The 26,340-nt window shown below is 30.2% G+C and overlaps 1 protein-coding gene and 1 long non-coding RNA gene across 6 annotated transcripts in view; both read left to right on the top strand.

The window, feature by feature from the left end:
- Positions 1-4,082: 4,082 nt before the first annotated feature.
- Positions 4,083-7,044, top strand: LOC120579664 (uncharacterized). Its single transcript, XR_005645409.1, has 2 exons — positions 4,083-4,563; positions 6,284-7,044. It is a non-coding gene; the product is annotated as an uncharacterized lncRNA (long non-coding RNA).
- A 2,009-nt stretch (positions 7,045-9,053) lies between these two features.
- Positions 9,054-26,340, top strand: part of LOC120579639 (putative disease resistance RPP13-like protein 1) — a 45,022-nt gene continuing 27,735 nt past the window's right edge. The window contains exons 1-7 of one of the 5 annotated variants that reach the window (XM_039832162.1): positions 9,054-9,216; positions 9,351-9,380; positions 11,798-15,306; positions 15,436-15,564; positions 15,877-15,947; positions 16,434-16,642; positions 16,952-17,409. In XM_039832162.1, coding sequence (XP_039688096.1) covers positions 11,827-15,261 — 3,435 coding nt within the window. In that variant the 5' untranslated portion in view covers positions 9,054-9,216; positions 9,351-9,380; positions 11,798-11,826 and the 3' untranslated portion in view covers positions 15,262-15,306; positions 15,436-15,564; positions 15,877-15,947; positions 16,434-16,642; positions 16,952-17,409. The other 4 variants (XM_039832164.1, XM_039832161.1, XM_039832165.1 and 1 more) reach the window with 4 other exon arrangements.

The following is a 26,340-nucleotide window of genomic DNA, read 5'->3' as shown; positions in this document are numbered from 1 at the left end:
TTTTAATAAGGATGATTATGAAAATTTGATAGACTTTGATTTTTATATATTGTTAGCAGAATTAGATGTTAGTAGATTTGTATCAGTGACGACTTCACCCTTGTATGATAATAGTTTAACAGTGACAACTTGTTTCGTGTATAATAAATCTTTTAAAGCTAACACATGAAATTAAGAAGATAATGAGTTTTAATAAAGACGATTATGAAATTTTGGTGGACTTTGATTTTTATTTATTTTTATTATTGTTAGTAGAAGTAGATATTAGTAGATTTGTATTAGTGATGACTTCGCCCGTCTATAAAAGAAATTATTAGTAGAAGTAGATGTTAGTTGATTTGTATTATTGACGACTTCGCCCGTGTATAATAATAATTTTTAAGGTTAACATTGACAACTTGTTTCATGTATAATAAATATTTTATAATATATATCAGTGATGACATGTCACATGGTTAATAATTATCTTGAAATTTATATTAACGAAAACTTGTCTCTTTTGTTATAATTATTTTAAATTTGTACCTAATGATAACATATATCACGTATAAGGGATAAAAAAATGTATCACGTATAATGATGATTTTTTAAATTTTTAAGTCATTTTTTCACTTATATTATGATTAAAAAATGGAGTATGCATCTAATTCTACTAACAATATATATAAAAATTGAAGTCCATCAAAATAAATAAATTAATTACATAGTTCTTAGCGGAAATTAGTTACACTTGTGATGATCGTTGTCCGTAATTAGATTTATTTTTTTTTAAATAAATTAAACTTTGAAAAATGACAATTATGCACATGAAATTAAGAAGATAATGAGTTTTAATAAGGATTATTATGAAATTTTGATGGACTTTGATTTTTATATATTGTTATTGTTGTTAGTATAAGTAGATGTTGGTAGATTTGTATCAGTGATGACTTCGCCCGTGTATAAAAATAATTATTAGTAGAAGTAGATGTTAGTAGATTTGTATTAGTAACGACTTCACCCGTGTATAATAATAATTTTTAAAGTTAACAGTGACAACTTGTTTCGTGTATAATAAATCTTTTAAAGTTAACACATGAAATTAAGAAGATAGTGAATTTTAATATGGACGGTTATGAAATTTTGAAGGACTTCGATTATATATATATATATTTATATATATATATATATTGTTAATAGAAGTAGATGTTAGTAAATTTGTATCGGTTCCCCCTATAAAAGTAAATATTAGTGACGACTTCGCCCATGTATAATAATAATTTTTAAAGTTAACAATGACAACTTGTTTCGTGTATAATAAATATTTTACAATATAATCCCTCAAAAAAATATTTTATAATATATATAAGTGATGACATGTCACATGGTTAATAATTATTTTGAAATTTATATGAGCGACAACTTGTTTATTATGTTCTAATTTTTTTTTTAAAACTAATTACAGATAATGGTCATGTATAACTAATTTCCCCTGATAACTGTAGACTAATTTATTTATTTTGTTGGACTTCGTTTTTTAGATATTGTTAGAAGAAGTAGATGTTAGTAGATTTGTATCAGTGACAATTTCGTCATAATAATAATTATTAAAGTTTTTTTAAGTTAACAATAACAACTTGTTTCATGTATAATATATATATATATATATATATATATATATATATATATATGGGGTTTGCTAAAACACTCCCATATAAAAATTAGTGGGTGTGTTCTAGCAAATCCTTATATATATATATATATATATCAGTGATGACATGTCACATGGTTAATAATCATCTTAAAATTCATATCGGCTACAACTTGTCTCTGTGTTATAATTATTTTGAATTTGCACTCAATGATAACAAATGCCGTGTATAATTCTATTATTTTTTTAAGTTAGTTTTTCACTTACGTTATGGTTTAATAATATGTATCAATGTATCTCTTGTCTTGTGTATAATAATTATTTTATAATATATCAGTGATGACAAATCATATGTTCAATACTTATGTCCTCATGAACTTAACTCAGTTGATTTGGATAATGCATAATATATGTAAGGTCCGGGGTTCAAACCCCGACCACTACCAAAATATGTTCAATACTTATTTTAAATTTTTTAAAAATTTTGCGCAGTGACAACTTGTCTCATTTACAACAATTATTTTAAAATTCTGAAGTGATGATGAGTTGACCCTTGTATAATATATTTTGTCACTCTTTTTTTAAAACCTGTTTTTTAAACTATTTATACCTCGTCTATTACTGCCTCACTTTAAATCTATACCCATCACTCTTTTTTCTAATACTACTCTCTTTGATATGTTGTACGTATCAAACGATCAATGTTTTACCGTTATTTTTATGTAACAATGAAATTTATTTACCTTATGTCTTTATGAATATAAAAAAAATAAATTTTAATATTCATTAATTAATGTAACAACACGTCTTTAGATCTTGTAAAAAAACACGTTGTTATATAAATATATGCGCGCGCACGTGTATGTAAAATAACATTTATTAAATTATATTTTTAGAGGTTAAATAAACTACTACTATTTTTTTATTATCTGATAAAGAAATAATTATATTATTATTATTATTATTATTTATTAAAAAACACGTCGTTATATATATATATATATATGTGTGTGTGCGCGAGCGCGCATGTGTATGTAAAATAACATTTATTAAATTATATTTTTAGAGGTTAAATAAACTACTACTATTTTTTTATTATTTGATAAAGAAATAATAATAATAATAATAATAATAATTATTTTTTTAAAGAAATTATTTATTTTTATTTTTATTATGTTACACTAATTTTGCAATAAAAAAAGTCTATACCCCTTGAGAATTGCTGTTCCCACATTTGGTTTGGCTATGCTACACGAGTAAATTACTCAAATGCCCCTCGGCAGTTAACTGCCGAATTATGAAACCGGCTGCAGTTAACTGCCGAGGAAAACTTCGGCAGTAAACTACCGAGGAAAACTGAAAACTTCGGCAGTTAACTGCCGAGGAAACCTCAAATCTGTTTTTTTTTTTTTTTTTTTATTCTTTGAGAATATTCCGCGGTCTTTATCATTTTTGATTGATTTTTCTTAATAATTCGTTTTTAATTTTATTGATTTGCGTTCCTTATTTATTTTAATTGTATTACTCCTTTAAATCTTTTTTTTTTGTTATAACTGCTTTGATCTTCAACAATAGTGAATATTTTATTTCCAAAAACTTTCACGGAATTTTCTTCTTTTATTTCCTTTTTACGGAAATATTCACAATTATTTTAATTGTATTACTCATTTGATCTTTTTTTTTTTGCCTATTTTATTTCCAAAGAACTTTCACGAAATTTTCTTCTTTTATTTCCTTTTTCTTTGTTTTAGGCTTAACATTTAAGTCCTCAAAAAACATTTCAATAAGTGTAAAAATTAAGTATTTGAATATTGTTTTGCAAATTACTTAAATAAAAAAAAAATCTTTATACACAATTATTTTAATGTAGAAAATATAACAACATATTATACCTTAAAAAAATCGTTGTGCACAATTATTTTAACGATTTTTTTATTGTTATTTGTATTTAAGTAATGTGCAAAACAATATTCAAATGCTTAATTTTTACACTGATTTAAATGTTATTCTTATTAAGATATATACACATAAGTATAATACTGCAATTGTTTAAAACGTACCAAAATAATGATTGAAACATTCAAAATCAATAAATATTATTAAAGACAATTTATGGTTTTTGTCAAAAAAAAAAAAAGGTTTGTTATTAATGACAATTTATGAATTTTGTCAAAAAAAAAAAAAAAAAAAAGGTTTGAGGTTTCCTCGGCAGTTAACTGCCGAAGTTTCAGTTTTCCTCGGTAGTTTACTGCCGAAGTTTTACTCGGCAGTTAACTGCAGCCGTATTTCTAAAACTTCGGCAGTTAACTGCTGAAGGGTATTTGAGTAATTTACTCGTGTGGCACAGCCAAAGTAAAAGTGGGAACAGCAATTCTCATACCCCTTTATATCTCGTACGAACCTAGAGTATATTTTTATAATTTTCTTTTTATTTTATTTTTTGTCATTTAACTTTATTCCACACACACCATATTTATTTCAAAGTTAATTTTCTCTCTCTTCACCAAAGAAATCTAGAAAACTCTCTCATTCTCAAACAAACCCTAGCCGCCGCCTCCTCCTCCTCCCTCCTTCAGTGTGTCTCCGGCGGTCGTTACATTGCTCCACCATCTTCATCCTCTCCTTTTCATCTGTAATTATACTCTATCAAGTTTATTTCAACTCAAAGATGATTTTAAATTTCCCTACGACCATCTTTTCGGCTAGATCTTGACATCCACGCACAAGCTTTTGAAAATCCATCACCATAAAAAGAGTCCCCTCCATCTTCTCTACAAAACCCATTTAAAAAAAATCAGGAACGGACAACCTTCGCCGGTGACCACCACGCCGGAGCTTGCAACCACCGCGCCGGGAAAGAGCTTACGTGGTTTCCAGATCTGAGTCAGAATTTTTACACAAACACTTAAACCTGGGCTGTTGTCTTCATCAAGGTCAAGTTCTTTACATATTTTGTTTCCATTACATGCAGCAACAACAATACAAATATGAAATTGGATGTGATTTTGTTTTATTTCTAGAGATGTAAAAATTTCTTTTGTAGATGAATCTTTTTTAGTTCTGATGCTACTGATAAAAAAGTCTGTTTTTTTTTTTTTTTTTTATGCTACAGATTGATAACAAAAATCTTTTTTCAATGAATCTTTGATAGAACAGCTTTTTTTTTTTTCTTCAGAATTTAGGATTTTTTTTTACAGAAGAATAAAAATTTTATTTGTAAATCAAAAGAATTTTTTTTTTTCACTTTCTGTTATTACTTGTTATGATTTAACAAAAATTTCACTTACATTTTCTTGTAATATGACTCAAATAATATTCATTTCTTTCTAAAAACATTCACTTTATGCTATTACTTTACTTGTTGTGGTTTAACTAAAAACATAGTTTTTTTTTTATTTACAAAGCCGAAATTGTTATGCATAAAAAAATAAAACCAAACTGATACTAAACCATATTCTCAATTGCTCATCCCTCTATCTCTTATTTATGGGCTCTTTTTTTTTTTTTTGTTTTTTTTTTCCTTCCCTTATTGCTCGTATGTGATCTGGAATCTTCCTGCCAATGAAAGGATAAACATTAGATCAGCTGACAAGTTTGCAAGACAAACAATTTTCTAATGAATATATTTTGTATATTTGCTTTTTTGTTGTTGATATAATTGTAAAATTGTGTTAGGACTGTTTTTGGATATGTATTCTTTCTTTTACTTCTCATCTTTATACATTTTCTTGTTTTGCCTCATATGTGATGTTGAAGATTCTATAGTTTGTTAAATGTCATATGAAGCTCAACAATAAAATGAAGATGAAAAATTAAAGAAATAATGAGTTTAATGATCATTTTCATGGTTTTGTAAAGATGAAAAGAAATTATTTTACCTGTCTGTGTTCTTCGTTTTAAAAAGAATTTCCTGCAATGAGAGAAGAAAATGAAGCTAAAGAAATGAAAAGAAGAAAAAATGTAGATAAGAATAAGTCAGAAAAAAGAGGAAAGGAAAATGAAAGAAAGATGAGAGAATATGAGTATTGAAGGATAAATATAAAGTCTGTTTGAATTTTGAAATTGAGAATTTGGCTCCATTGATTGGATTCCGTGTCAACCAAAATCTGGCTTATAGTTGGCATGTAATGGAACTGACTTTTTGAAGAGCAAAATAAATCAAACTATAAGCTTTTTATAGTTAAATGACATCATAGTAGTTAAGTGAGGTCATTTAGTTAGAAAAAGTAATTTTAAGACAAAATTTACCCTTAAAAGTGATATGTGGCAGCCAATCATTGATGGGCAAAAATAAGTTTTCCACAACATCTTCCCTTCTTATATTAAGAGAGATGGTCAAAATCTGATATTTGTCTCTTCTGTATCAAAAAAATATTTGAAAGGGAATAACACGCCTTGTGTATCCTACATTTTATTTTGAAAGTGATTGCCACGTCATCAAATTAGTGACGTGGCAGTGATTAAGTTGGTCCAACGACCAAATTTTAAATGATTAACAATTGCAAGGATTAGCAATTACAGGAACGAATTTTTAAATGACGCCTAATTGCAAGGACTAATCACATCATTAAGCCAATATAAAATTATATTATTATAATTTCTTTATTTATATACCGACAAAAAATAAGTTGTATTTTGAATTGGGTGTAATAGAAGAGGAGGCTGGTTCGCTAAGAGGAGATTGAGGAGATGGTGATGCAAATAAGAAACTAGTTCATTGCTTGATGTCGAAGAGAAAGAGGATCAACATTGTTATCATGTAAAAAGTTAACGGTGTTTAGACATATGCGGTTATAATATTATAGGAGCAGTCTTCGATCACTTTGCAAATCATTTCATGACTTCCAAGTTTGAGCATCCTAGTGTAGATGTCTTGAGCATCAAGTATCTTAGTGTGTTGGTTAATGTAGATTTGATTAGACTGTTCTCTAAAGAGGAGGTTAAACAAGTGGCGTGGTGTAACCGTGACAATTTTAAAAATCCTAGATCTGATGGAATTGATTTTGGGTTTATCAAAGAAATTTGGGGTGACATTAAGCAAGATTTTATGATATTTCTTTCAAAATTTCATAGAAATGGTATATTGGCTAAATGTATGAATTATACCTTCATTGGATTAATTCCTAAAGTGGAGAATCCGCAAAGATTAGGGGGATTTCGACCAATTTCAGTGGTAGGGTGTTTGTACAAAGTTTTAGCGAATGTATTAGTTAATGAGAGTCCAACCGATGACTTTCTCTGAAAAGAGGACTTCGACAAGGTGACCCTCTTTCTCTTTTTCTATATTTGTTAGTTGCAGAAATGTTGAATATTATGTTGAATGCTATTGTAGAGCCGGGATTGCTCTCTTGATGTAAAGAGCTGGATTTTTAATAACTCGAGTACTTATTAGAATGCCACGAAATTGATTTTAATGTGCAACAATGTTCTTTAGGTACCCTAAAAAAAGATCAAAGGACAATTGATTTAACCAATTTAAAAAGTATTCAAACGATAATCAAGTCTCGTTTGAAGTCTTTTGGATGTTTGTGAGCAATAACTAGATGTCAAAGAACAATCCTCTTAATATGTTGATTTATTCGGAGCAAATTAAAGAAGACTAAGCTTGTATACCTAGCTTTAACGCACTTACTAAGATTTTTTTTTTAAGGAAACGCACTTACTAAAAGATGATATGTATGATTAATGTAAAAAAAAAAAAGAAAAAATGATATGTATGATCGTGTTAAAAAATTTAACGTCAATTAAAATTTTAATTAAATATAACAACAAAATACAGTATGTTAATTAGGAGAGTTTTCTATTAAAAAAAATATACTTTAAAAATTATAACTTATATTGTAGGACAAAATTCGTTAGTTTATTTAAGGCTAAAATATGGTTTTGGTCCCTGCAAATATGTCTCGTTTTGGTTTTAGTCCCTGCAAAATTTTTTTGTTGTTTTTGGTCCCTGCAAATATGTCTCATTTTGGTTTTGGTCCCTGGCTCCACTTTTGTGATAATTTGCACACGTGTCACATGATAACTTAACCATTTATTAGAGAAATAGTCCCTGCAAAATCTTTTGATTTTGAAAAAGGTCCCTGCAAAATATTTTGCAGGGACCAAAAACAACAAAAAAATTTTGCAGGGACTAAAACCAAAACGAGGCATATTTGCAGGGACCAAAACCATATTTTAGCCTTTATTTAATAATAGTTGGTACAATCTAGACAAAAAAAAGGTTTGAAATTTCAGCCTAGTCTTTCTCATCTCATGTGTCGGTGGTTGTCTAGGTATGATTTGGTCTGAATTCTCATTTTATGGGTTGAAGTAGATAGACAATCTATATCACTACTTTTTTTTTTACTTTCACATTTTCTCTTCTCATAGATTTATCTCACAGTTACTTCTATTAACAGAAAGTCCTCTCAATTTAGAATACTTTACCTCGAGGGAGAGGCAAACCTTGTCTTTATCATGTTTACTTTTTATTGTTCAAGAATGTTGTTTCTTTCGGTTTTCATTAAGTAGGTTGTTAAAACATTTTTATCGCAGACAAATTTGACTTATATTACACATATATGAATGAACTTTACTTACACGGTTAGAAATTTGAGATTCTCAAGTAATTTTTTGGAGAATACACTATCACTTCTAATAACTCAGACAATATTATCCCTACGAGCATAACTCAGTTGGTATGTATTGATATATGCTGGGGTCGGGATTTGAACCCCGTACACGCTATTTATTCACATTAAAAAATGTGAATTCTAACCATTAACTATGAACATATATATGTCCATAATATATCCAGTTTTTTTCTTTATCCTTTACAAAAGTGTAAGAAACTATACGAATATAAATATATATATACACACACATATACACACACTTACTTTTTCATTAATCCAATTATACTCTTAAATAATTTTTCTATAATTTTTTCAATTTTTTTCTATAATTAAAATTGTTGTTAGTGTCATAAAAAAATTAAGAATTTAGATTATATTTGTTTTGTTATATTGTTGGTGTCATTGAAATAGATAATCATGATTAATTTGATTTGTTATAATTTGAAAGCAAAAAACATTTATATTTATATTTATAATTCTAATAAAATTAAAATTTCATAAAAAAAACACCGTTCATATTTTTCAAACATTAAGACAATAAAAAGAGCGGAAAGACGGACACGTGCTTTGCGCTAGCCATTTATAATGATAATGTAAACGATTAATTTATTACAAATATTAATTTTTTTTTATTGGTGCTACAAATATTTATTTAACTTAAAAAAGGAAAAATAAGAGTTAAAAAGTATTAGAAAAAAGGAAAAATAAGAGTATTTACCTTACCTTCATATTTCCTTGCAAGTGATAGGAAGGTGTGATCCTTTTGTGTGGTGTGTGGAAAGACGCGTGTATACATCTTCTATCTGTTGATAACAAAGTCAAAAGGTACATACATCATCTCATTCATTTTTTACTTCGTACTTTCTCTTTATATCAAACTTCATCTTTAATATCTTCTTGTGCTTCCTCTAAGTCTTTCTTTCGCAGATCTTTCAAGTTCTTCACTCTCTTTGTTCTACTCACTTTCAAGTAATTTCTCTCTTTAAATCTTAGTAAATACATTTTTTACTCTTAAGTTCCGTTGTTACTCAAATTTCATATTGCTATATTTCATATTTCCTCTAAATCTTTATCTGATTTTTTATACTCTCTTTCCTTGGCAGATCTCAGTTTGTTTGTTCTCATACTTTCAGGTAAGTTCAATTGGACTCTGCTTATGCAAAATATTAGTATTAATAATATTTTCATTTACTAAATTCAAAAAAAATAAAATAATAAATTGCCCTGAATTAATAAATCTTTAATTCATTTTGGAACTCTAAATTTCATGTAGTAATTTGTATGCATGCTTTAAGTATTTGACAATGATATTCCAAGTTCCAACCATGTATAGAAGTTTGACGAATATTTGAAACATAATAGTATCAAGTTTGATTTTTCTTTTTGAAGAAATAATATCAAGTTTGATGAATATCACATTTTAGATAAGTTTGATGAATATTTTAAACATAATTTCATATCATTACGAGAAAATGATCTAACTCTTTCAATGCTTAGTAAAAATCTATTTTATTTTTTATTTTCTTTGATCCCGTGAGTTTAGCTCAGTTGGTAGGGATATTGCATATTAGATGCAGGAGCCGGGGTTCGAACCCCGGACACACTACTTCTTCACAATTAAATTGTGTGAGCTCTGACCACTAGGCATATTGTCTATAGTTTAAAGTATTTAATAATTTTTTTTGTGGTCTAGTGGCATATTGTCTATAGTTCACACAATTAAATGTGAAGAAGTGAGGTGTCTTGAGTTCGAACCACGGCCCCTGCATAAATTATGCAATGTCCGTACCAATTGAACTAAACTCACGGAGACATTTAATAAAATCTTTTACTCCCCGCTAAAAAAATATATTCTTTTACTAGTTTTTTTATCGACCGTTTTAATATTTTTATTTTATCGACCGTTTTACTAGTTATATATCAACATCAATATATACATTACTTATTAGTAGTATTTTTTGGTTACATGCACTATGATCTATTCGTATATGCCAAACTATTACCAATTAAATTGGACTCAAGTCATTAATAAGAGAACCTGTGTTTCATATAAAATAATGAAATAATGATTAGTCAGACTTTACTTAGCTATCAGTTAAACTACAAATTACTAGAGCAAATTTCACATAAAATATTGGAGGGTTAACAAAAAAAAGTCAAACCACTCCATTGATTAATTATCATTTCCAACCATGATTGAACATTAAAGCTCCTTAATTATTTTAGTACAATTACTTGGCTGGACATTATGTTTATCAGATGGTTTTTTCAACATTATCCTCTCTTGTTTAGAGGGTATTTACCCCTTCAAGATACCAACCAATCAAAATGTAATATACAAATGTAACATTAAATATCAAATAAATGAGTCAATTTTTCTATAAAAAAAAATCAATTTTAATAAGGTAACTTTTAATTTTTAATTAATTATATTTAGATATACAATCTTAATTAACTTACACTATATGTTTTGTAACAATTAAAATTTCACATCAAATTCAACCCATCATGGCTGTGTTTGTTAACACGAATAAGTCAACTTATAGTTTGTTGGACTAACTTATAAGTTTGTTTTGATATAATAAGATGTGTTTGGTAAAAAACTTTTTTCACTTGCTTATAGCGTTTTTTGAGAAGTTATTTCAAGTAGCTATGAACTTGGCCATTATTTCATAGGAGAAAACGTGACAGTTGTTTTATTAAAAAATAAGCTATGAACTTGGCCATTATTTTTTAAGACATGAACATGTTATTTTATTAAAAAATAATTAAATTAAATTAATATGGTTAAAATTGGAAGAAAATATAAAAAACTACCAGCTATAAACTCAAAAGCTACTTGAAATAACTTCTCAAAAAACGTTATAAGTAAGTGAAAAAAGCTTTTTACCAAACACATATTATATCAAAACAAACTTATAAGTTAGTCCAACAAGCTATAAGCTGGCTTATTCGTGTTACCAAACACAACCATGATGGGTTGAATTTGATGTGAAATTTTAATTGTTACAAGACATATAGTGTAAGTTAATTAAGATTATATACCTAAATATAATTAATTAAAAATTAAAAGTTACCTTATTAAAATTGATTTTTTTTTATAGAAAAATTGACTCATTTATTTGACATTTAATGTTACATTTGTATATTACATTTTCATTGGTTGATATCTTAAAAGGGTAAATACCCCTAAACAAGAGAGGGCAATCTAGGTCTCACCTTATCAGATACTACAATAAAATAAGAGTACAAAATCTATTAGAAAAATTCAAAAAGCTAATAAATTATCATGAATTAGTAATTTTAGTATATGAAGAAACAACAGTGATAAAGAAATATAAAAGTCACAAATGATTTAGCTACAGTAACAAGTGATCTTTCTTCGTTGCATGCAATGAAGATAGTATATGCAAATATAGTTGTTATTTTAACAGCATAATGTGTCATTAATTGAACAATCCATTAAAATGTATCTTTCAAGTGGTTCGACATTGATATTCCAACTATATAGCTGTTGTTCCAGTTTGCTTAACAGATTAATGTCTTGCAGTGAGCCTCTCAGGATTTGACTACAACATCATGGCAGAGCTGATTGCTGGAGCATTTCTTTCGTCATTATTTCAAGTTACTCTTGAGAGCATTGCCTCAAGAGATTTCAAAGACCTCTTCAATCAAAAGTTGGTTGAAAATCTTGAAATCACACTGTATTCTATCAATCAATTGTTGGATGATGCAGAGACAAAGAAGTACCAAAACCAAAATGTGAAGAAGTGGTTTGATCGTCTAAAGCATGAGGTATACGAAGTAGATCAACTGTTAGACGAAATTGCTACAAATGCACAACAAAAGCGCAAAGTGAAACGCTTGCTTTCAACTTTGTCTAATCAATTTGAATCTAGGATCAAAGATTTGCTAGACAAGCTAAAATCTCTTGCAGCCCAAAAGGATGTGTTGGGATTGACACAAAGTAATGAAGGTGGAGTAAGCCTGCAATCCTCAAAAAGATCTCCAACTGCATCTTTGGTGGATGAATCTTGCATATATGGTAGAGAAGGTGACAAAGAAGAAATAATCAACTATTTGCTGTCAGACAAGGACAACAACAACCAGGTATCAATAATCAGCATAGTCGGTATGGGTGGGATGGGAAAAACCACCCTTGCTCAACTTGTCTACAACGACCAGAGGATGGAGAAGCATTTTGAACTTAAAGCTTGGGTCCATGTCTCAAAATCTTTTGATGTTGTTGGACTCACCAAAACAATTCTCAGGTCATTCCATTCTCCTGCAGACGGTGAAGACTTGGATCCACTCATTTGTCAATTACAAAAGACACTAACCGGAAAGAAATGTTTGCTTGTTCTAGATGATGTGTGGAATGGGAATGAGGAATGTTTGGAGCAATTACTACTTTCTTTTAACCCTGGATTTTCAGGGAGTAAGATTATTGTGACAACACGTGACAAACATGTTGCATTTGTCATGAAATCTGACCATCAACTTCTTTTAAATCAATTGGAGGAGAAAGATTGTTGGAGTATATTTGTGAAACACGCTTTTCGAGGAAAAAATGTGTTTGAATATCCAAATCTTGAATCGATTGGCAAGAAGATTGTAGAGAAATGTGGAGGGTTGCCTCTAGCTGTGAAAACATTAGGGAATCTCCTGCAAAGAAAATTTTCTCAAGCTGAATGGTTTAAGATATTGGAGACTGATATGTGGCATGTATCGAAGGGTGGTGATGAAATTAACTCAGTATTGAGATTGAGTTACCATAATCTCCCATCCAATCTAAAGCGTTGTTTTGCCTTTTGTTCAATATTTCCCAAGGGTTATGTATTTGAAAAGGATGAATTGATCAAGCTTTGGATGGCAGAAGGTTTGCTGAAATGTTGCGGAAGAGACAAAAGTGAAGAAGAGTTGGGTAATGAATTCTTGGATGATCTAGAGTCCATTTCATTTTTTCAAGAACCACTATATTCATGGGGTGATAAAAGATTATTCATGCATGATCTTGTCAATGATTTGGCAAAATCAGAGTCCCATGAGTTTTGCTTACAAATTGAGGGTGATAGTCTGCAAGATATAACTGAAAGAACACGTCACATTTGCTGCCATCTTGATTTGAAAGATGGTGCGAGATTATTGAATCACATTTCTAAGATTAAGAAATTACGCAGCTTCTTGGTAGTATCACGAGGCTATGATGAAGAATGCTTCATAATAAGCAACAATTTGCAACATGATCTATTTTCAAAACTTAAATATTTGCGGTTGTTGTCATTCGGTGGTTGTAAACTCAAAGAGCTATCAGGTGAGATAGGAAATCTAAAGCTTTTGCGATATCTAAACCTGACTAAATCATTAATTGAAAGGTTGCCTGACTCAATTTGTAAGCTGTACAAATTAGAGACTCTGATACTGGAACGCTGTTCTGAATTGACTATACTCCCTTCAAAATTTTACAAACTTGTGAGTTTACGCCATCTTAATCTCAAAGGATGTAATATAAAGAAAATGCCAAAGCAGATGGGGAGTCTAAACCATCTTCAAACACTGAGTCATTTTGTTGTGGGAGAGGAGAATGGGTCTAATATTCAGGAGTTGGGTAATCTCAATCGTCTTCAAGGGAAACTTTGTATTTCAGGGTTGGAGTATGTCATCAATCCCGAAGATGCAGCAAGAGCAAATTTGAAAGATAAGAAACATGTAGAAGAATTAAACATGAAGTACAGTGACAATTTCAAATTCAACATCAATAGAAGAGAATCAGATGTCATTGAGGCTCTACAACCAAATAGCAACTTGAAGAGGCTCACTATTGAAGGCTACAATGGCAGAAGCTTTCCAAATTGGATAACGGGTTGTCATTTACCCAACTTGGTATCTCTTCAACTGTTAAGCTGTGGATTATGTTCCCATTTGCCACCACTTGGGCAGCTTCCTTCTCTCAAGGAGCTTTCTATTTCAAAATGTGACGGAATAAAGATCATTGGTGAAGAGTTTCATGGCAACAACAATTTAACAAATGTTCCGTTCTTGTCCCTTGAAGTTTTGAAATTTGAGATGATGAACAATTGGGAGGAATGGTTGTGTCTTGAAGGGTTTCCTTTGCTTAAAAAGCTTTCTATAAGAAATTGTCCCAAATTGAAAAGGGCTCTGCCTCAACACCTTCCTTATTTACAAAAACTGAATATTAGTGATTGCAACAAGATGGAGGCATCCATTCCCAAGTGTGATAATATGATAGAGTTAGATATACAGAGATGTGATAGAATTTTGGTAAATGAATTGCCGACAAGTTTGAAATGGTTATTCCTTTGTGATAATCCGTACACTGAGTTCTCCGTGGACCAAAATCTAATCAATATTCTCTTTCTTGAAGAGTTGAAGTTGGATTTCAGAGGCTGTGTAAACTGTCCCTCTTTGGATTTACGTTGCTATAATTCTCTTTGCTATCTTTCAATAACAGGATGGGGCTCCTCCTCATTACCTTTTTCACTACATTTGTTCACCAAACTTCATTCTCTGTATCTGCACAATTGTCCAGAGCTGGAATCGTTTCCAATGGGTGGTTTGCCTTCCAACTTGAGGCACCTTAAAATATGCAATTGCCCAAAACTGATTGGTTCGAGAGAGGAGTGGGGTTTGTTCCAACTCAATTCCTTGGATTCATTCTTTGTCAGTGATGAGTTTGAAAACGTGGAGTCGTTCCCAGAGGAGAATCTGCTGCCACCAAGTCTTACTGATCTTAATGTGATAAATTGTTCAAAGCTAAGAATAATGAACAAAAAGGGTTTTCTCCACCTCAAATCTCTTAATTGGCTATATATTAACAACTGTCCTAGTCTTGAGAGCTTGCCAGAGAAGGAGGATCTACCCAACTCCCTCTCTAATTTGTGGATTGAAGATTGTGGAATAATAAAGGAGAAGTATGAAAAGGAGGGAGGAGAGCGTTGGCATACAATCACTCACATCCCGAATGTGTGGATTGACAACATTAAACAGAAATGAGATGTTATGGGTCCCACGTTTGGTCAAACCTTTTTGGTTCGGAAGGTACGAACATATATTCTTAACCAAACCATTGAATCAAATTATTTTTTTTAACCAAAAAAAATCATTGAATCAAATCTTTTATTTCCCTTTTTTATATTCTTATTTTCTGACTTCAATTTTTGTTGACAGGCTAAGAGGATTTTGCGTTTGGAATGGTGTGAAGAGTGGTGGCAATTTATTTTTGAGGGTATTATGGTAAATGATGATTGTGGTCTTTTACCCAAATGGAGTTCCCAACAAATCTTTTTTCCTTTTCAGGTGAATTACTCCCTATGTGCATATATTAATCATCGCAATCTTATTATTCGGAGCAGAATTTCATTTCATGAATATATGAAAAATTGATTTTACAATTCTCTCAATTTTCTCTCATTTCTATTAGATTTCATGTTGGATAGTGTCATATGTTTGTGAATCTTTGATTTCTGCATACTGTGACACTCTCTTTTGGTAATATAAATTGCATCACATCATCGTTTCCCTATTTTTAAATTCAAACATAATTATATCACTGGCACAAATTTTTTACATGAAAGGCTTTTAATATCGAGAATGCTTCTTCCTCTTCAGGTAACTTACTCCCTATGTACATGCATGTTTGGATTAACCGAGCTATTCTCTACTTAAGGGACAATTCTTTGGTACACAAATTCCTTCAAATAGTTTTATTTCTGTTTTTCTTTTGTTAACTACTCCTCCATCACATAATATTTGTAAAATTTTGTTTTCAAATTAATGTTACTTTCTACTTATTAATGGTGATTTTGCTCTATAGGCCCCCTAGTTCGCTCAACCTCTAAAATAAGCCAATTGGGCGCTACGCTCTGATCCAAAAAACAAAGATCGGGCCATAACTCTCAATAGGTTTTGTGCAATACGGAGTTAAGATCCGTTAAATCTGAAGGTCTTTTTAGCAATGCGAGAGGCTTATAAAACAATTCCTTAATAACACGTTTCCTCTGTCACATGATTATTTGTCATATTTTAACATAAATCATCTGGTTTTCTTATTCATACTTTGAACTGGCATGTTATATTCGGTATTAATTACGAGATGCTTAAGAAGTAAGCCAACTTGTGCCACTCTAGAAAAGTCCTTTGACCCATGTGGACTGTGTTCTCTTCAGATTGGTGGATGCTGATTCTGCTGGTGAGACACTCCCAACCAATTCATCATCAGTGGCAAGGAGAGATTGCAGATGAAGAACAAAGTAACTGCAAGAGCTTGTCCTTTCTTAACAGCCAAGTTTTCTAAATCAGCTTCTTCTGTTTGCTAACCTCCCGGACGTTTATGGAAAATCCAATACCTTTCATGAATGCCTGTAATTATCATGAGGTAAGTTTCAATCATTTATCTCTTGGAGACTTAGCTAATTGCTGCACAGTTTTAAAAAATTCATATGGATCTTTGTATGGCTGGAACTTAATGCATTGAATGTATATTTTGATTGGACTGCATCTTTATTATATAAATTTTTCCATTTATAAATGCTCTATTTTTTGTTGTGTAAATTACATGCAAAAGCTTATGTGCATGCTTTTATCAATTCATGGATACCGCTGATGAAATAATTACTTGAAAAATCATTCGGGTTACACTTTAAAGAAAGCCTATGAACCAAAATGTTGCTACCATATCTTGTAGGTTTGGATGAAGCAATAGAATACTGTGATGCTTATGGAAAGATGCCATTTTTGTTTCAAGTTGTTGACAATATGGTCTCAATTTCAAAAAGTTCAGGGGTAAACATAGTTTATTGTGTGATGGCGACTGGGGGTACGGTTCAGGGGTAATGTTGTAATCTGAACAATAGTTTTATACACAAGTTGTGCATTGTAAACCTTAATCTTTCACTCATAATAAAAAGGAACTGCAGCTGCTCTGCAGTCGGAGACTTAGGCAATATTGGCCGAACTTCGTTGCCAAACATCGTGTGTTCATTATTTACTGTTTCTTTGATTTTTGAACGGGTTTGCTGTTCTAACATACTTTGGGAAACTTGCCATGTATACTGTCACATTCCACTTAAATCTTTTATTGTTCTCTAATTGTGTTGTTGTAATCATCTCTATTCAGTAATATAAATCTTGTTTCAGTTTTAATCAGTCTCTATGTTACCCAAGAGCTGCATTTTATGTGCTTGTGTAACAAAATGGTCTTGATAGAAATTATAAACAAGAGCTTCTAATCCAGCGTGCTACATTTTTATTGTTCAATGTCACTTTGTTCACTGCTATACAAATTCTCAGGTGGCTCCATCTTTTCGTCGTCATAGAATGTGTAGCAACACATCTGTGTAACAGTTCTTCGTTGTATCAAGGACCAGCTAGACTCTGATGAGAGACTTGCGTCATAACATCTATGTGTAACAACATTCGGGATGCCATTGAACTTGCGTCATAACCAAGGGATGTTTCATGGAGGAAAATGAGAGACTTGGTGTTATGATTGCAGCATCACTGCTTACAATTTCCGTTGCCATATCTGTAACTGCTATTGCAGTAACAGATATGAAAGGCTGTGCAGTTTAATCATAAAATGGAAGACTTTTGATAATGTGGCATTTGAGAACATTTTCCCGTACAGATTCTAATTACTTTTTCGTTAAATGTCATTTTGACAGTTGAAATATGAAGATTCATGATTTGTAGCTTAAACAGAAACTGGAAAAAACAACTACTTTAGATGATTAATGTAGTCCCTTTGAATTCAATTATAAACAAGAACAAACTACTTTTACATAGATTGAGAAATGTCGTTAACCTCATTTAATTTTCTACATGTCATTAAACAAAATATAATTACATCAATTTTGGTAATATAAATTGCATCACATCATCTTTTCCCTAGTTTTACATTCAAACATAGCTAAGATAACATATAATTACATCATTGTGATTGATATCAATCTTTTTGCATGTGTTGCTGTCTTTTATTTTTTTTAATAAAAAAATTGTGTTGAGGAAATTATCATGTGTGTAACAACTATATATTAACTAGTAAAAGACCATACACTTCTATGGATCACGTAATATTGGGTAATCATATAAAAATATTTATGAATGTCATTCAAAAACATTAATATTTCAAGGAATATTATACGAATGAAAGTTTTATTCCTAGGTATTTTTTAAAAACATTGTTTGATTATTATTATGATATTTGCATGAACCTTTATAGTAGGGAGGTTAATAGGTAGTTATGTATAAACTTATTTTCATCTTATGGAAACTTTATTCTCATCTTTTTTTTAGGAATATTTTCAATTCCCTGAAACATTTTATAGTCAGGAGGAGTAACATTTAATAAACTTGCAAGGAACATATAAATACATATGTTTATCATTTTATTCATGAGAATCTATAAAAAATAAATTGAAACTAACCCACCCTTAGGAATGATGAGCCAGCTGAAATTGATGGAAGTGGACAGTTGGATCACAAGTTTGTATATGATTGGAATCAAGGAAATCTGATTATTCTGATGACAATTTCAATTTATCAACCAATATTTGAAAGACAAGCGTTAGAATGCTTTTATGTTTTTCTCATTTCTATTAGATTTCATTGAGGATAGTTTTAGATATTGTGTGTGACTTGAAAGGTTGTCAAATTTTGCTTCAAATTGAAAGAAGATAGTAAGATCGTAAAACATAAAATCGCAACCAAAAATCGAAAGATTCTACTAAATATATATATATATATAAGATACTTTTTTTGAAGTTTTATGTAGGTGTCTTTTAGTAAGTTATTCTATTAGCATTTGTTAAAAGATATCAACTAATTTTTATGAAGGTGTCTTTTAGCAAAATTATAACTAAAAAGTGGAAATCACACCTTGGGTTGCTAAAAGACACTTTCATGGGTGGCTTATATATATATATATAGGACATATCAAGTGAGATGAGTATTTATTGTGAGAGGAATAATTAATAACCATCAGATCTATATCAACGGTTGGCATTTAGTTAGTCACTACTGACTTAGTCACACTATATCCCTCAATCTTCATCTCCCTTCCTGACATATTCTCCACGTCGTTCCAATTTTGAACATGCATCATCATAAAACACTTATAATTTAAATTTAATAACTAATTTCTGGAATCCATGACAAATGAAATTGATTATGACTAATTATCTAATTTTCATATTGCAACTTTCAAATACTTAATTTTTCAAAGGGCTCTTCATATTTACCCCTTATTTCTTCAACTCCAAATCAATAACAATGGTTTTTTTTTAATCAAATCTACACCACAAGTCGAAACCCATTCATAGTTTGCTTTCTCAACTGAAGATCCATTTTTTTATTCTTCAATTATTCACCAAAAATGAATGGGTTTTCGGTAAGATTCACCAATTTGATAGTTTATTCCAATTTTAATTTTTGGAGAAGTGGTGTGATTCAAAAGCCAAGGACTTTTTAGAAAGACAAAAATAAAAAGAGGAATAGAGTTGATGCACCAAAAATGGCTTTGTGCTGGAATAGGAGAAATCAATTTGGAAAGAAGGAAAAAAAAAAATTGAAAACGTAACTGAGAGAGAAGAAAGGAAGGCGAAAGGAAGAGAGGTGCATACGGAACATGTGAGTTGCTTCAAATAAATATCAACCACTAGATTTCATCTAATGGTTGTGATTTAATCCTCTCACCATCTCATTTAAAAAGTCCTCTTATTTGAAATGGCATATATATATATATATATATATATATAATATACAAATCTTAATCTTAATCTTAATAATATACAAATGTGAAGCAAACAAATAAGAAAAAAATTTGCACCAATCCAATGTGTCCAAATTCTAAACCACTTGATGTCACATCACCATTAAAAAATAATTTAAAAGTTGCTACTTTTAACATTCACATAGTATAAACAATAAAATATCATTATCACACAATTTCCCTCTTCAATTCAAAATTCAAATCTCAACATTTTTCAAATCCTTTTATCCCTCCTACTTTTTCTCTTATCTCATCAAACATCACTTTCTATATTTTTTCTCTCTCATTCATTCCAAACTTATTTTTCTTCCTCACACTCTCTCTCAGGTAAAACCTCCATCTATGAAAACATTTTTCTTCTACCTTCTTTCATCATTTTCTATCAATTTTGGCCTCCTCCCACTAAAATAAAGCCATCATCATCTTCATCTCTTCATCATCTACAAAAGCAACTCATTCATTTATACATTCTATCAAGTTCAATTTTGATACCACCGTTGACCACCACGTCGGAATTCTCTCTCCACCGCGCTTAGGTATCATCAGTTCCTTTCCGAAAACTCATTTTGGTTATTTTTATATTATCATAAATCTCTCTAAACATTAATATTATTTGTCTTTGTAGTTTTAAATCTTGGGTCTGTTACTAAATGAAAGAATGAGATAGCAACACACACTTCTGGGGAGGATGTAATGATTCATCCATTTTCAATTTCGGATTTATAGATCCATTATATTTTGAATTTTGAGATAACATTTTTTTTTGGTCAAATCTCATTTATCTTTCTGGAAAATTACTCACACACGCACACCATGTTTTTATTTTCATGTGCAATCAGAAATTGGTGCTGATGAATTTCAAGAAATAGGTATGACAATTAAAGGTGTCAGATTCAGTTTTCAATTTGAATTTCAAAACTTTAATTAATCATTGGTTCTATTTTGTAAATTATAATGCATAATGGATTTTTCATTGACTATGTTAGCTTCAAATATGATAGGTTGTTAGTTTGAGTAATTCTGATTTTGCAATTTTGTCTTACGTGATTTTGTGCAGAAATGAAGAAATGTATATGAGAAATCAACCAACATGGTTGCAAGGTATTGCTATTTTATTTTACATCATAATAATAACTTCTTCATTTTATTCAACTTTAATAGATTACTTTAATTACATGATTTTCATTTGTCTAACTTTGCATTTAATTATTTTCGTTTTATTTATGTTTTCTAAGTTTTTTCTATTTTTCTTTTCATGCTATTTTCACATAGTTTGATTTTGTTATGTTTTTAAGAAATGCTTTTGGTGTATTATTGCAGGTCGAATTGAAAATGTGAGTTGGAATTTCAAGTTGACATTATAGCTTTTGGATAAATGGTAGATAGTTGTTGTCATTGTCAATATGTTGGTCATCTTTGTAAGTGATAACTCCATTTGATAAGCACATTGTTGAAATTGAAATTGCAGGAGCTATTGGGTTGAGTCATTCATTCTCAAGATACCTTCATAGAAAAAGCAACAAGAAATGGTATGTGTTTATTTTGTTTCATATTCGTTTTAGATCTTACAAGAAATGACATTTAATTAAGTGTTTGTAATTTTGTCTTTAAAACAAAAAATCGCACCATAAATGGCCTTTAACATTTGTTTTAAATGTGCTTTACTCATAATCAAGTTCTGAGGTCAAAGAAAAATGTGATCTCATGGATGGTAAATTATCATTTTTATGTTTTACTCATTTGTTTGATGTTTATAATTGAAATTGGATTTCTACCAAAAAAAAAAATTGAAATTGGATTTTACAAATGTTTTATTCACCTTTTATTACGGATAAAAGTTTATAATTTTTTTGGATATGTATATCATAATTTCATGGTGGATTCTAGGGTGAGGGTTCAATTAAGTCCCTCACCGGTGTACCCGTTTATTTGACCATTGGATTAAATAAGACTATAAGATCTCATTATTTATATAAAAGTATTATGGTTATTCAAATTTATAATTGTTCTTTTGTACAAATTCAGGAGTTCGAGAAGAAGATAAATGAAATATCTATCTTGAATTGTTGAAGTACTTTTATTGGTTATCACTTGGTTTGTTTTGGGTGTTTTGGTATTAACTATAAGTTTTATTTTTGGGTTAAACATGCAATCAGGGCAGGAATTAGTGAATGATCTCAAGTCAGTTATCCTTGCACAATAAGGTAAATTAATTTTGAATGTCTAATCTTTCTTAGATGTATAGTGCAGTGGAAATTTGGAGTCTTTAGAATGAACGAAAAGTAGCTTGCTTTTCTCTTGGTTAGCACCATTTTTATTTCGATTGTCATGATAGCCCCAGTATTATTACTTGATTAGTATTATTTGTTTAATGTTATGGTGATTTATAGTGTCTTTCAAGCTATAATATATTAGTTTTGTTGTTTTTAAATTACAGACTGAAATAGTTTCTCCCAAAAAGTAATATAATCTTGCCAAATTAATTTTAAAAATGACAGATGAACACAAATTATGAAAATCTGATTCTTCCCACTATTTCCCTCCCTGTTCAGTTAATTATCATATCATAAACACAACTATTTGGTGATAGATTTTATGCTAAGTTGAAACAATTAGTTGTAAGTTTTATGCTATGACAAAATTAGGAATATTTAAAACAGTCCACAAAAATATTAGCCTATTTGGACAATACAAATTATTGCAGTCATTAGATGCTTTTGAAAATCTAAGATCCTGTTAAATGTGTAAAATAAATAGTCCACAAAATTGTCACTTTAGTTTGATTCTATTTTACTTGATATCTCTTTATCAAATAATTTGTTGTCATTAGAATTTAGGATACCTTTGGAATATATGTTCATAATCTATATGTTCTTTGTATGGATTGGCCTCTAATTTATTTTACAAGTGTCATGAAATTAAATTTATTGATTTTAGATTTGAATATACTTTATAGAGAGTTTTTAGGTAGACAATGAGAAGTTGTAAAATCATGAATTATATATTGGGCTTAAGCAATGATGAGAACAATTGGGCAGGTTTGTGATCGATTTGATTTACTCAACCACGTGACATTGATAATTATTTATTTTAGGAATCTTATTTTTTCATTGTCTATTTTTTTCATTAACTTTTTGTATAATTATAGTCATATAATTCTCTAAAAACTTTACTTCATTCAACATAATTGCAAGGCATGTTTTGTTAATTTCATAACAAGTGATACTTACTTACAGAAAGCTATATTTTGCTTTCTTGATAAATTTGGTTCCTCCTGTGAATGATTGTTGGAGCAGTTATTTGCATGTAATCACAAGGTATACTATATAGTGTTGTGTTTGTGCCTTTTGGTTCTATTTTTATGGCGAGGTTGCTTTTCATGTCCACTTGCCTTTGCTAATAAGGTTTTTTTATGTTTGAAGGATTGATGGTTTAGCGGAAATTGGGTGATCCAAGGTTTGGTTTTTTCATGTCTTAATTCAGGTCAGTACCAATGTGTGTGTCTCTTCGAATTTTGTTAAAACAACTTAGTTGCAAATGACCAATGAAGTTGCGTGGTTGAGTTTTAGAACTCTTGAATGTGGTTAAGTACATTGAGTAATTTCTATATTCTGAGCTATGCAACCAATGTTTTAAAACTATGTTTTGTGAGCTTTTATTATATCTCTATATCAGCTTTTTGTTTATTTACTTGACAATACTTATGATATACTTGAGTAGAATTAAACAATATGTTGCTTTAATAATGACTTGGTTTGCCTATTTTTTTATTCTTTTATATAACAATAGTAACTCAAATCCTACAATAGTAATAATGTTTTACTTACATACCTTGCAAAATAATCTCTTTACTGTTGGTCAGCTTCAGCAGAAGGGTCTGATTGTTGTGATTCAGCAACATATTTGTACGGGACGATATGAGGATTACCGGTGCTCAAGGATTCCCGTTATTTGCACTGGTTGTGTGGTTGGAAAGCGGCACAGGGAAGCTATTGCAAAGATGAGTTCTTGGAGAGTTGCTCAAAGACTTATATCTATAGCAGCTTTTTGTTTATTTACTTCCTTTATTTTATTTCAATTAATCTTTGTAAACATAGACAAATTACTATTTGACTTAAGACACATTTTATGTTTATCCATTTTATTGGGATACTTTCAAAAGTACGTCCCAAAAAAATACGAGGCTTTGATAATCTTCTTCCTCATAGTGTAACTTAAATAATTACTAATGATAGAGAGACAACTATTCTTATGGGTAATCAAATAAGGCGGACATCAATTTGGCTAACTATAATTACTTGCTTTTTTTAATTTATCTTTGTAACATGGATGGATGTCATCTTTATTTTAATGAAGAGAGTAACCGATTTGTCTAAGAATTGCATATATATGTTTTTAATTTTTTGATATATTCAAAGTAATAATAATTTGTTAACGCCACAAAAAATCTTTGTTCACCCGTGCGCACGGGTGGAAATACTAGTATATATATATATATATATATGGATTTGCTACAATAGACCCACTCATTTTTTCTTTTGAGAGCTTCTCCTTCACATTCGTTCTCTTTCTTCCTTCTCTCTTGTGAAGTTGTGACCTACCATTTCGCTGGAGACCTTCTTCTCTCTTGCACATAATTGTTTGCTCCTACAAGACATTTAACCATGAACATCGACACACCCAATCATTTCTTTTGCTTATTTAATCAAATTAGGTTAGAGTATCATATAATCAAATTAGTTATCACAATCATGCTATTGTTGAATCCAGCAATTATGTATTCCTATTGAATTTGAGAATGGCCTGGAGAAAGAGGGACGAAGGAAAATAAGGATTGAATATATTTTACAGCAAGAGAGTTAGATGCTTGAATATTTAATTCATTGAGATGCCAATATAGCTATACGACCCCTTTTTAGGATTGGAGAGAAACAAAGAAGGAGCGGCGGTGCCGACGTCGGAAATGTAAACCAGGAGGGATAACAAAGATGAAGATAAGAAGAACGAGAACGAGAGCTCTCAAAAAAAAAAAAAAGGAAAAAAAAGAATTAAGTGAAAATTACCTTTTTGCCCTTCAATTTTATTTTTTCAAAAACATAAGATCAAGGATCTTTGTGTCCAAGTGAAAAGGTGTTGGTTGCTAAAATAGACCTTCATGAAAATGAGTGGGTCTATTGTAGCAAACCTCATATATTATAAAGTGCATAAACAACTTAAAGTTTGAAATCATAAAAAAAAAAAACATAAAACAATTAAGTCTAAAATCTTAAACATAAAACAAACTAGTGACAAAGGTTAAACAAAAACGACTCAAAGTCTCAAATCTTAAATGCAGAACTACCAAGTACAAAAAATACTCAAAACCTAGATGCTACAAGACTACGTCACATTATGAACACACCAGTTATAGGACAGAGTGAAATTGCAAAATCAGTCAAACATAGAGGACTTCAAACAAATTTTTCATAGATTAGGATTCTACTCATGATTCAGATCGGTAAGGCAGAGAAAAATCATAGGATTTCAGGATTATGATCGGGATTGTAAAAATAATGGTGATGTGTTTTAATTGACATGATAATTATTGCAATAGCATTCCATAACACAAACTTCTTATTATATTACCATCACAGTCGTTAAATTGACACCCTTTTTTTTGATAATATAAATTGCATCGCATCATCTTCCTTTGTTTTGTGTCTAAACGTATAGTTATTTCACCATTGCGGAGGGTTGGGTAGTTCATTTGGTTGAGCTAAAGAATTAAAGCAGTTAAGAAATTTAAGATTTAGAACTCAAATCTCATAAAGAGAGAAAAAAAAAAAAAAACTAACAAAACAACTAATATACCAAAATTTATCATTCAAAAAAGTTTCTCAACACTGTAGGATACTCAATTGGTCTAATATATAATCCAACAATCATATCAACTCTCTTGTTTCCTTATTGTATCCAACTCAGTTATCATTGAAATAACATTTTTAATTGGTTATGAAGCCATCGAATTCAAGAATTTGCGCATGTGATGTAAGACTCAATTGGAGTAAAGCATTAAAGACTTTTATAGAAAGTTGTAATTTGGTGACTCAAAATCGCATAAGACTCCGGTGGACCCAAACTGGGGTAGCTCTAAATAGTAAGAATGGAAAGAAAATAGTGAGAATCGTTCACAATAGTCTTTGCCAAGCACTAACAAACACAGCTAAAGACTTTTAAAGTTTATTGGTGGGGCATTTACTTCCTTTTTTATTGAAAACACCTTGCAATTTCATTGTGATTGATTGATCTCAATCTTTTTGCATGCG

This window comes from Medicago truncatula, chromosome 3 (genome assembly GCF_003473485.1).
Source record: "Medicago truncatula cultivar Jemalong A17 chromosome 3, MtrunA17r5.0-ANR, whole genome shotgun sequence".
Classification (NCBI taxonomy): Eukaryota; Viridiplantae; Streptophyta; class Magnoliopsida; order Fabales; family Fabaceae; genus Medicago; species Medicago truncatula.
Note: the sequence above shows the minus strand (reverse complement) of the source record. Positions and strands in the feature narration are given on the sequence as shown.